This window comes from Musca vetustissima, unplaced genomic scaffold (assembly GCF_032173495.1).
Source record: "Musca vetustissima isolate MV318-11 ecotype Yass unplaced genomic scaffold, APGP_CSIRO_Mvet_v1 utg15206, whole genome shotgun sequence".
Lineage (NCBI taxonomy): Eukaryota > Metazoa > Arthropoda > Insecta > Diptera > Muscidae > Musca > Musca vetustissima.
In genome coordinates this window covers 73,038-85,880 of record NW_026887120.1, presented here as the reverse complement: position 1 = coordinate 85,880, position 12,843 = coordinate 73,038, and the positions used below count along the sequence as shown (strand labels likewise).

The 12,843-nt window shown below is 35.3% G+C and overlaps 1 protein-coding gene across 1 annotated transcript; it reads left to right on the top strand.

Moving 5' to 3' along the window:
• The first annotated feature begins 2,599 nt into the window (after window positions 1-2,599).
• On the top strand, window positions 2,600-11,787 carry LOC133334711 (alpha-tocopherol transfer protein-like). Its single transcript, XM_061543040.1, has 6 exons — window positions 2,600-2,695; window positions 6,117-6,276; window positions 6,401-6,482; window positions 6,917-7,222; window positions 11,537-11,673; window positions 11,742-11,787. The coding sequence occupies exons 1-6, from the start codon at window positions 2,605-2,607 to the stop codon at window positions 11,785-11,787; spliced, it is 822 nt and encodes a 273-aa protein (XP_061399024.1). The 5' UTR covers window positions 2,600-2,604.
• The last annotated feature ends 1,056 nt before the right edge of the window (window positions 11,788-12,843 follow it).

Genomic DNA, 12,843 nt, shown 5'->3' with positions numbered 1-12,843 from the left:
GAAGCCAATGGTCAATGACATCATCGGACCATACCAATGCGGCTTCAGGCCTGGCAAATCCACCATTGACCAGATTTTCACTCTGCGCCAAATCCTGGAAAAGACCCACGAAAAACACATCGACACATACCACCTATTTGTCGACTATAAAGCCGCATTCGACAGCCCTATCCGTTCAGAGGTGTTTAAAGCCATGTATGCGTTCGGCATTCCTACAAAATTAATACGGCTATGCAGGATAACTTTAAGTGGCACAATGTCAATCGTTAAAGTAGGAAAGGACCTATCGGAGCCCTTCAATACCTTAACATTCTACTGGAAAAGGTCATACGAGACGCAAAGGTGAACAGAAATGACACTCTGTACACATGTTACTCGCCTACGCCGATGACATTGATATAATGGGCCGAACATTGCGAACGGTAACAGCCACCTTTGAACAAATACAATACAGCTTCGAGGTAGTTAAAGACCTTATATACCTTGGTACGGCCATAAAAAAAACAAATGACATCAGTTTTGAAATTCGGATAAGGATTGTGATGGCCAACAGATGCTACTATGGTCTAAGTAAGCAGTTTAGGAACAAGGCCACCTCCCGCCAGACCAAACTCACACTTTACAAGACGCTGATACTACCCGTGCTATTATATGGATCAGAAGCATGGGTACTTGCGCAAGCAGATGAGGCAGGTCTTGGGGTGTTTGAGAGAAAATTTCTCCGAAAGATCTACGGGCCGATCTGCGTCGACGGTGAATATCGGTGTCGAATGAACCATGAGCTTTACAATTTATACGCGGACATCGACATAGTCAGTCGTATTGAGCTGCAGCGACTACGGTGGCTAGGCCATGTTGTGCGGATGAATGAAAATGCCCCAGCTCAAAAGGCATATAAAAATGAGCCTACTGATGGTTCCCGTAGAAGAGGAAGGCCACGAATTAGATGGAAAGACCAAGTAGAAAACAACATTTTGGAACATGGTCTTCCAAATTGGTGGACTTGCGCACAAGACCGACGCGCTTGGAAATCTTTTTTAAGCTCGGCTTATGGAACAACCGTTCTGTAAGAAGCCAGCTAAGTAAGTAAGTAATGTGTCGGAATGTACTATGAATAATCTTCCTTCATCTTCATCCTCGGTGTCAGAACTAGAAATAATCCGCGTCTTTTTCTTGTTACGATGCAAATTGAAGTTTTCCTCTTCACTATCCGAAGATCCTTCTATTTCTCCAGTTTCAGTGAATTCAAAATATATGTGCAAAGGTACAAACCTTAACAAGCATTGGTATTAAGAATCGAGAATGGGGGTTCCCTTAAGTCATATTGATCTTTCTCTGAGGACACCTCAGAACAATTCTCATTGATGTTGGTAATTTTGGACAATTTCTTATTATATCTCATATATCTACTCATGATTGCTAGAAAAGGGTGATCGGTGAAACTAAAAAATACTGTACCCAAATTCAATTACCCTAGTGTATATACTTACATAAGCGGAGACTCTCTGCCATGTGATTTTTGGCTGATATAGGTTGCCTAAAATAACTGAACATCGTCTCTTGTTTCAGAGGTCTTTTTTCGACGATAAGTATAAGCGAGTTCATTGAATACATTATGCAATAATAAGGTGATGTATCACAACAAAAACCTTTGTTTTTGTCTCGACCTTATGTCAAATTTTTCCATATAATATTTCAAATGGTTGGCAACTCTGCACATCGAATTCACGACGTTTAACAAGAATTGCACGTCAACAACAAAATAGACAATGAAAGAGGAAATGGAAGGGTGTAGAAAAATCTATACAGTAGTTGTTGTGGTGATGTTATTCGAATAAACTGCGTAGTAGAAATTTACGTTACAATTCAAATTCTTAAATTAACGGAATTCATCATTCATGCACTCAGATTATAAAATCCGCTTTAATTCACATTATCGATAAATAAATAATAAATTCTTCTGATGAAATTATTAATTAACGATGCAAAATTCTATGTTTTTTGTGTGTTTCATTTCAAAGTTTTAAATCCGTCAAATTAACGGTTTCTGTAAACCTAGTGTTAAAAATTGTAGCTGTGGCAGAATCAATATTTTGGCTACGTTCCACACGTTGAATATACATATATGCATAATCGATCTTTTACTTACTCAGCGCATTGTGAGTACAATGCAACCATTGATCCACTGGCCCATAAAATGCAAATACAACTGTTTTTTGTGAATGCCATTAAACCCAACCGCAAAGATAAACAAGTTTTATTGACTCCGATAAACCCGCCACTCACTGCACACAACATTCAAACTTGCTGACCACCAGTTACAGCAACAGCCACCGAGTTCAACGATTCGGCTTTCAGTTGTCGCTGAGTAGGCAGACGGCACGCACGCCACCACTCACTCACTTCTGTCGGAATGAATTCATTTTGTTTTTGGCGGATAAATTATGTGTACATAAACAAAACTCGGGAAGTGAATACGCATCTATAAATAAATGCAATTTCATTGAGAAAAGTAGCAAAACAGAAAAACAAAAATATTGAAAGGAAAAGAAGAAGAATCGTTTGCTAGAAGAGAATTTTTTGTTGACAAATTTTAACTTTGAAATGGAAATAAAAGGTGATACAGACCAAGAACAGATTATCGATAACCTACAAAAATGGTTTGAAGATAATAAAAAATTACCCAATAAAATTGGTAAGTAACTCCAGGCAGTGGCATATATTTGATGATAAGATGTCGCTATGCCAGTCAATTGCCGGCAATTAAAAATAATACCGAGGCATTTGTTTGTGAATGTTTGGAGTGAACTGTTTTCAATAAACCGGTTATTGAAAATAATTCACAAAAGTGCAACAGAAAGTCAATTGAGTTCGTTTTGTTTTCATAAATTCAATTTGTATCATTGTTGCCAAGTTTTTGAAACATTACGACCAAAAGTCTTAATGACCCAAATAATGTCCCTTATTGACCCAATTATGATCTGTTCTCGTACTCAACATTTTGTAAACATTTTGTAAAAACCTATAAACGTTATAAGGGGAAAATTAAAAACAATTTCTATTAATAGATAATTCTTGTAGGTTCTGGAACAGAGCATGTCGATTGGTTTATAACTGTGGCCAGTACTTTGTTTGCAAATTATAACGAGTAGACGGACGGACACAATTTGCTATCGATTCAGCTGGTCGAGATAGGATCGGTACAATAAAAAGTGTATTTTGGACCAATATTTCGAGGTGTTACAAACTCTTTGGGCCACACAAACCTACAATACCATAGTTATGTAGGCTACACAAATATTATTGAGGAAATTTGGAAAATTAGAAATTGTAATTAAGGGATTCTCGATTTTAAATTTTCAAGATTTTCATTGGGTTGGTTTGTAACTTTACACATATAAAAAATTAGTTTTTTTACTGATTCGTTGTTGTTTTTAGTGATTAAAGAAAAGTCTTTATTTTTGATTATAACTCCTCACTGGAACATCGGAAATTCCAAGGGTGTTAGAAGGAGTGAATGCCTGGCTCTCGTATGAACAAAACAAAACAAAATGGCGGACCCTTGGAAAAATGTTTTTGGAAATTCGCATATTTTTGACCACAAACTAAGTTAAAAAATATGGAAGTTTTTTACCGATTGGCTTTATGCTGGTTCAAACGAAAGCTATACACTCCCATAGAAACGAGTCAAAATTTGGAACCGGTTGGATTATTAGTATTTGAGTTATCGTGCCGCCATTCGTAGAAACACTGCATCGAGAAAAATGCGTTTAAAGTTTGAGAATCACTCTTCGCTCAAAAATTAACAAAATAGCGGACCCTTGGAAAAATGTTTTTGGAAATTCGCATATTTTTGACCACAAACTAAGTTAAAAAATATGGAAGTTTTTTACCGATTGGCTTTATGCTGGTTCAAACGAAAGCTATACACTCCCATAGAAACGAGTCAAAATTTGGAACCGGTTGGATTATTAGTTTTTGAGTTATCGTGACTCCATTCGTAGAAACACTGCTTCGAGAAAAATGCGTTTTAAGTTTGAGAAGCCCTTTAGCCGTCACTTGATGCTGACACAATAAATCGACTATATCTTCAGGAGTTCTTGAGATTTTCTCTTGAAATTTTGTAGGGACATTCTTGAATTAGTGTAGTTTCGAAAAACTAAATTTAATTTTTTGGCACCGAGAATTGGAGGTCCCCTTAAGTAACATGTTCAACAATGATAAACTAGCATATTACAAATGTAGTAGCGAATCTCTGGTACCTATAAAACTGACGAATCATGTATATATGAGCCCGAAATAATCGATCGTGCGGTTATTCGAATACAAGTAAATGGCGCTCTAAAGCCCCTACATATCTTTCGATTTGCAGGAAATTTTGCACTGTATACTGAAATATGTCTGGAATGATGTGTGTCAAGTTTCGAGAAAATCGGTTCAGATTTAGGTATAGCTCCTATATATATTTTCGTCCGATTTAAGGTGAATGGAGCACCAAAGTCCCTAAATATGTTTCGATTTACACGAAATTTGGCACGATGTACTCAATTGAGTCTATATTGACGTGTGTTAAGTTTCGAGAAAATCGGTTCAAATTTAGGTATAGCTCCCATACATAGTTTTGTCGATTTTATGTAAATGTTGTCCCTACATATCTTTCGATTTGTACGAAATTTGGTATAGCGTAATTAATAAAATCTAGAATGATGTGTGCTAAGTTTCCTGAAAATCGGTTCAGATTTAAATATAGCTCACATATATATTTTCCTCCGATTTAATGTAAATGATGCACCAAAGTCAATATATGGATCTTTCGATTTTTACGAAATTTGGCATAGCGTAATGAATTAGGTCTAGAATGATGTGTGTTAAATTTTCTGAAAATCGGTTCAGTTTTAGATATAGCTCCCATATATTTTTTTGTCCGATTTAATGTAAATGGAGATATAGCTCCTATACATATTTTCTTCCTATTTTATGTGCACTAAAACCAAAGTTTGTCCGATTGCCACATAATTTTGTACAATAAGCTGTAGTTAATATAAATTAACCTCTGGCAAGTCGTGTTGAAATCGTTTCAGATTTAGATGCATTTTTTTCGTTCCATTATACACAAAATGTTTCCCAACGTACTGATGTTAGTACAACATAACGTGTGGCAAGTTTTGTTGAAATCGGTTCAGATTTAGGTATAGCTCCTTTATAGTTTCGACCGATTTTAAGTAAATAGTGCACCAAAGACCCAAAGTTAGGTGAATAGAGCTCCCATATATATTTTCTCCCGATTTTAAGTAAATGATACACCAAGAACTCAAAATGTGGCCGATATGCACAAAACATACTAAAATTAGTAAAACCTAACCTGTGGCAAGTTTCGATGAAATCGGTTTAGATTTCGATACAGCTTTTATATAAATTTTCGACCGATTTTAAGTAAATAGTGCACCAAACTCCTCATGTTTATCAGATGTTTATCCAAATAATCAACGGGTGTCCGATTAATATTTGCTTCAAATAGGTTTACATAATTTTGTCATATTGTAAGATGCAACTCTGACCAAATGAAAAATTTAGTATAGGTTGCAGAATGGCATGTTTATGGATCCAATGCAATCATGTTAATGGACCTTCAAAAATGGGACGTCTGTTAGGATTCATCTGTTGAATATACCCAAAGTGGTGAAGGGTATCACGTAGTCGGCCCCGTCCGACTTTACTACTTTCCTTACTGGTTGTCATTCCGTTGCGTTCTTTAACCGAATGAGCATAAATTTACTAGTTTGTGTTCTCATTGGGTAACAATAATCCCTATTAAATAATCTCCCTAATATTCGAATCTTGTGGATTTTGGACGGCCCAATTTTTGCACCCTAAATTTGCTTGCGATATAGCGCATAACATCGAAAGTTTTAGGCGCAATCCCCAGCCTCATACGCTGTAATATAGTTCCGTGTGGTGTTGAAACCTTCATAACACGTAACTGCCAGTATTCCTATGCTGGAGGGTTTCAAAAGTTTGATCCAACCGAACGCCTTTTTCACTTGTTTAATATTAGAAAAATGTTGTTCAATATTTTTGTATAACCTACCTAATTCAGACACTTATATTTCTTTCAGATCGCCTAGTCCTCACCCGATTCTATTTTTGTATGAACAAAAATGTAGAAGAAACCAAAGAGCTATTAGAAATTAATTATTCTTTGCGTAATAAATATCCGGAACTATTTATAAAACGAGATCCCGAAGATGAAGATACACGAAATACCTACGCTTTCACGTAAGTTTTTGTTTTAGCTATTTTAGCCTCATAGAAAAGTTAAAAATATCTCCCATTAATAATAATTATCATAAAATTAAATGTATATAATCACATCACATTTATTTTATGCATCTCCACATAGTTACATGGTTCCCCTGCCTGGATTAACTCACAGAAATTATCGAGTTACCTATGTTCGCTTTAAAAATCCCGATCCCAAAATGGTTAGTTCAACATTAGAAATAGAAAAATACCATCTTGCAAGTATTTAAGCCTAGTACACACTTTCTAACACGATTGATGCCAATATCGTTTTTGGTTTCCTTACATATTAATTAAAATTTTGATAATCCAAAATTGTTGTTAACAATACATTTTTTTCTTAAAATTAGCCAAAAAGTGCGAAGACTGTCATTTGAGTCTATTAGTGTGTACTATGCTTAATGTCATATTTACTTAGGGTACATTCACACGGAACGTGTTTCACGGTAGTTGTTATTTACTTGAAATTTTTTCAATGGAAATGACAAGTTTATCTAAAAATACAATCAGTTTAAATGTATCTCAAAAATAACAACAAAGTAATTAGCCCTATCTAAAAGTATCGTAATAAATATCCTGAGCTAATAATATCGCTTTATTTCCCTCCACATTACAGATGCACTTTAGTCAAGATGCCAAAACGCTGCTTATGATTGGTGATTGTCGCTTCACCATGCCCGATGCTGTGATCAATGACATTCCCGTTGTGGCCGATGGTGATATTCTTGTCATGGATATGGAAGGGTATCGCATGCAACATGTGGCAGGAGTTTCGTTGAGAACTTTACGGATATTTTTGAAATTTTTACAACTGGCCTATTCTGTACGGATAAAAGGGCTGCATTTCATTAATTGTCCATCGTATTTGAATAAAATTATGGCCGTGGTTAAGCCGTTTATTAGCAAAGAGGTCTATGATATGGTGAGTACCAAAATAAGGAAATTGATCATGTGAACATAATAACCTATTTGTAAAAGACAGTAGATGGCGGATTTAGACTATAGCTTTTATATTGCTAATGTAGATTTAATTTCAAAATCGAGAATTTACCCAGCTCGATAAATCCCATGCAAAATTAAAACAGCTTCAAAACAACCCTGTTTTTGCACCAAAAAAATGCATCACTTCTCCTAAAAATGCCAAAATGGCAACGTTGTAAGGATGTATGTATACGTTAATAATTTACAGCTGACTGTCAACTTTATATAATTTTAATGTGAGTCTAAACTGCTAGGATATTGTAGCTTGATCTACTCTAAATGCGCCTTAAACGTTTGGTAATCTGCGATGTGTTGCGTGCGGCCATGTCACAATAAAAGGGTAGTCCATTCAGCGCAGCTGATGTCTTGATTAACTGTCAAAGTGCGTAATTTCTACATGAATTCAATGTGCAATGTTGCCAACCATGTGAAATATTATAAGGAAAAATTTGACAGATGGTCGAGAGAAAAACAAAGGTTTTGTTTTGATCAGAGGTCCGATTTGCTCGATTTTACTCGCGAGTGAAAAATACTCCCGAGTGGGAGGGAGTACGTAAAGAGTACGAGTTTTCGGAGGAGTATACTCTCCACTCTTTTATTTTGTTTGGGAGTGCTCGCGAGTACTTTTTCCTGAAGAAAAAGAGTGAGAGTCAAAATATTCGAAATAGAGTAAGAGTTCACTCTAAGAGTGAATTCGAGTCGACAAATAAATTAGATTGTTTGGTTATTTGTATGTGTTTATACCCTTCACCACACTGTGGTACAGGGTATTATGTCTTTGTGCATATGTTTGTAACATGCAAAAGGAAACGAGATAGACACATGGTTCCTTTTGAGAATATGCATAGAATCACTTTCTAAGTCGATTTATGCATGTCCGTCCGTCTGTCTGTCTGTATGTCTGTCCATGTATTTTTGTGAGCAAAGTACAGGTCGCATTTATGATCCGAATTGGATGAAATTTGGCACAGCTCATTTGTTTGGCCCAAGGACGAACCCTATTGAAATTGGGAAAAATCGGTTCAGATTTAGATATAGCTCCCATATATATATTTAACCGATTTAATGTAAACGGTCCCTATATATCTTCCGATTTGCACGAAATTTGGTACAGCCTAATCATTTAGGTCAAGAATGATGTCTGCCAAGTTTCGTGAAAATCGGTCTAGATTTAGATATAGCTCCCATATATAGTTTCGTCCGATTTCATGTAAATGGAGCCCCAAAGTCCCAATATATCTTTCGATTTGCCCGAAATTTGGCACAACGTATTGAATTAAGCCTAGAGTGATGTCTGCCAAGTTTCGAGAAAATCGGTCCAGATTTAGATATAGCTCCCATATATAGTTTCGTCCGATTTCATGTAAATGGTGCCCCAAAATCCCTATATATGATTCTGCCAAGTTTCGAGAAAATCGGTCCAGATTTAGATATAGCTCCCTTTTATTATAAATCGATTTAAGGTAATCGACGCACCAAGGAACCAATAGGCTGATAGGAACAAAACGTTCTGAAATTAGTATAACCTAAGCTGTGACAAGTTTGTTTGAAATCGCTTAATATTTGGATAGAGCTTCCATATATATTTTCGCCCGATTTCAAATAAATTGGACATCAAACTCCTCATGTTAGTCAGATTGACATCAAATTTTGCACAACGTATAAAATTGAGCATAGAATTACTTAGTTGCGTTTTCTAGAAGTACAGACATAGGACAACAGATGACCTATTTATATTTGTTTGAAGTCGATTTACATACTTTTGTCCCATTGTAACAAACGAATGACATGTTTATGGATAGATCTAGGTAGATTCACATTTAGATAAATATCACATATTTTATTTCATCCAATTTCATGTTAATAGTCCTGTTTAATATACACATAGTGGTGAAGGGTATCATATAGTCGGCCCCGTCCGACTTTACTACTTTCCTTACTGGTTTTTTTTTAAATTTCATATTTTTCAAAACAAAAATAGGAATTCAAACGTGAATTGTAATTGATTCAATATTTTCTAAAAGCGGAACAACGGTATCAAAAAACCAGTAAGGAAAGTAGTAAAGTCGGACTGGGCCGACTGTATGATGCCCTTCACCACTTTGGGTATATTCCTCATATGTATCCTAACAGACGTCGCCTTTTCGAAGGCACATTGACACGAAATTGAAAATGTGATCTTGAACTATATACAAACCGACTAACATCAATCCCTACACATGTCATTCTGCAACCTATCCTAAATTTTGTAAATAGATTTAAAGCAAACTTTACACACGCTATTTGGTATGCTTCCCTGTTTAAAATATAATATGAATCAGGCACCCATTGATTATATATCTAAATCTGAACCGATTTCAAGGAAACTTGACAAACGAAAGGTTGTAGTAACTTCAGTACGTTGTACAAAATTGTGTGCCAGTCGGCCAAACTTTGGGTCTTTAGTACACAATTTGCATTAAATCGGACGAAAATATATATGGGAGCTATATCTAAATCTGAACCGATTTTCACAAAACTTAGCACACATAATTCTGGACCAAATTCAGTACCCTATGCCAAATTTCGTGTAAATCGAAAGATATATAATGAATTTGGAGTGCCATTTACCTTAAATCGGGCGAAAATATATATATGGAGGTATATACAAATATTACCCGATATTCTCAAAACTTGGCAAACGTCATTCTAGACTTAATTCAGTACAATATGCAAAATTTCGCGCCAATCGAAAGATATATAGGGATTTTGGTGCCCCTTTCACCTTAAATCGGACGAAACTATATATGGGAGCTATATCTAAATCTGAACCGACTTTCACGAAACTTAACACACGTCATTCTGGACCTAATTCAGTAGCCAATTCCAAATTTCGTGCAAATCGAAGGATGTATAGAGACTTTGGTGCCCCATTTACAATAAATCGGAGGAAAATATATATGGGAGCTATATCTAAATCTGACCCGATTTTCTCAAAACTTGACATACATCATTCTAGACTCAATTCAGTGCACTATGCAAAATTTCGTGCAAATCGGAAGATATATAGGGACTTCGGTGCCCCTTTTACCTTAAATCGGACGAAACTATATACGAGAAACTTGACACACATCATTCTTGACGTAGTTCAGTACTCTATGCCAAATATATATATAGTGACTTTGGTGCCTTTTTTTTCTAAATCTGAACCGATTTTCTTCAATTTCAATAGTCCTTGGGCCAAATAAGTGACTTGTGCCAAATTTCATCCAATTCAGATTATAAATGCGACCTGTACTTTGTTTACAATTTAACATCTACGGACGGACGGACGAGTTTCACTCTTTACTCGAATTCGAGAGAGCATTTCAGAGCTCTGGTGTTGATACATTACCTTATTATTGCATCATGCGTGCGGCCATAACATAATTAATAGGTACTGCGTTTAGCACAGCTGACTATTATAAAAAATTAAATTCATTCAATATCTTGATTCGCTCAAAAGCATATGCTAAATCGAGATAGATTCAAATACAACCTTGTTTTTGCACAAAAAAATTCATCTCTTCTCCTAAAAGTTCCGAAATGGCAACGCTGCATGTATACGTAACAGCTGACTGTCAACTTTATATAATTTTAATATAAGTCTACAAGTCTGCTAGGATTTTGTACCTCGATTTAAAAGACAGTCTAGTTTAAACGCATCTTAAATGTTTGGTCATCGGTGATGTCATGACTATCCGATCAACTGCAGCTGACTATCCGATAAACTGTTAAAGTGCATAGTTACCATATAAAATTAAGTTCATTCAATATCTCGACTTGCTCAAAATCCTATCAAGATAATTTCAAATACAACTTTGAAATTATCTTTGGTACCAAAGAAGTATAACTTCTCCTAAAAGTACGAAAATGGCAAGCTCTAACGATGTATGTATATTTAAACAAATAACAGCTGGCTGACAACTACAAAATCCTAGCTGTTTAAACTTGTATTAAAATGATATAAAGTTGGCAATTAGCTGTTGATACATCACCTTATTATTGCATCATTCGTGCAGCCAACAAAAAAAATTGACATGACTACAGCGTTGCCAACAAAATTGGAAGTTATCCTGTCGTTGATTTGGCAACACACCAAAAATATTCAATTATTCTATTTGGCAAATCAACACAAATATCCCTGTAGGAAAAACTAAATGATTTATTTGATTTCTTTCTATTAACTAGTTGCACTTCCATTAATTAATTTATTTGATTTCTTTCTTTTAACTAGATGCACTTCCATGTCACTGGTTTGGATACCTTATATGCCCACGTACCTCGTGATATTCTTCCCGAAGAATGTGGTGGTTTAGCGGGTAAAATTGAGGACTTAAGTGATCAGTTTTATAAACAGCTGTTATCCAAAAGGTAATTTGTCATTACCCATTGTTAATAATTAATTTCAGTTAATGTATTTTTCTTTACTTCATTTTCAGAGACTATTTAATGGATCCGAAATATTGGGTTATCGAAAAACAATAATTCCGATAAAATGTGGCAGTTACTTTCATAGAGTATTTATTATTTTTTTACTAAAATAAAAGATTTTGAAACCAAAAAGTTTATAGATGAATTGACTTATCCAAGGATTATTCACATTAACAAAAACTAAATTTATATTTTATATCTATTGTTAGAGAATTACTAGTAAAATTATATAGACAGACGATTTTTTAATGCATTATTCGTTTCGCTATACTTTGACTTCTCCCACGGAGCAACAAACCTCAAATGTCATCAACAGCGGTTAAGAAAAACATCAGCAATTCACACTTAACCCATATAAATTCCATGTCAAGAGAAACTCAATTTTTGATACATGAACCAATGTTCATAATAATCAGTAAGGAAAGTTGGAAAGTCGGACGGGTCGACTAAATGATACCTTCCACCACTTTGGGTACATACAAGATATGTTCATACGTACAATATCGATAGAACAGCCATAGCATCTTTAGAGGACCTTAATTAAATATGTAATCTACATAGATATATGTACCAATTTAAAGCAACCCCTAAACATGTCATTCTGAAATCTATGCAAAATGTCATGTCTATCGAGCATATCTGGTGTATCATTTGCATACAATCGAGCAAAACTATGTATGCGAGCGATATGTAAATCTGTACAGATATCAAGCAAATTTTATAGTAAAGAAAGAGGTTTGCAATACCTAAGTCCGCTAGTAATAGAGGAGCGTTATGGGAATCACCTTTCTGACATGAACAAGGTTTCGGACGTGGAACGAAGTTTACGGGTAACGCAGCTGAATGCAGTTCAAGGAAACAAAAGTGTAGATAGGATAATGAAACTCTATGAATCCAAAAATGGCGTACGTAATAAAATTATCGGTAACGTCGATGCGGCTCTCGAGTCCTACAATACACCCTTTAACTGGAATTCTATTTCTAAATGTTTTACCCTACATTATGCAGACAAGAGGGATCTTACAACTATGGAATACCAGATGACAACGCTTGTGCTGGGTAATAGTTAGGTTGAAGATTTTTATCAAGAGGTGTATTACGAATATACTA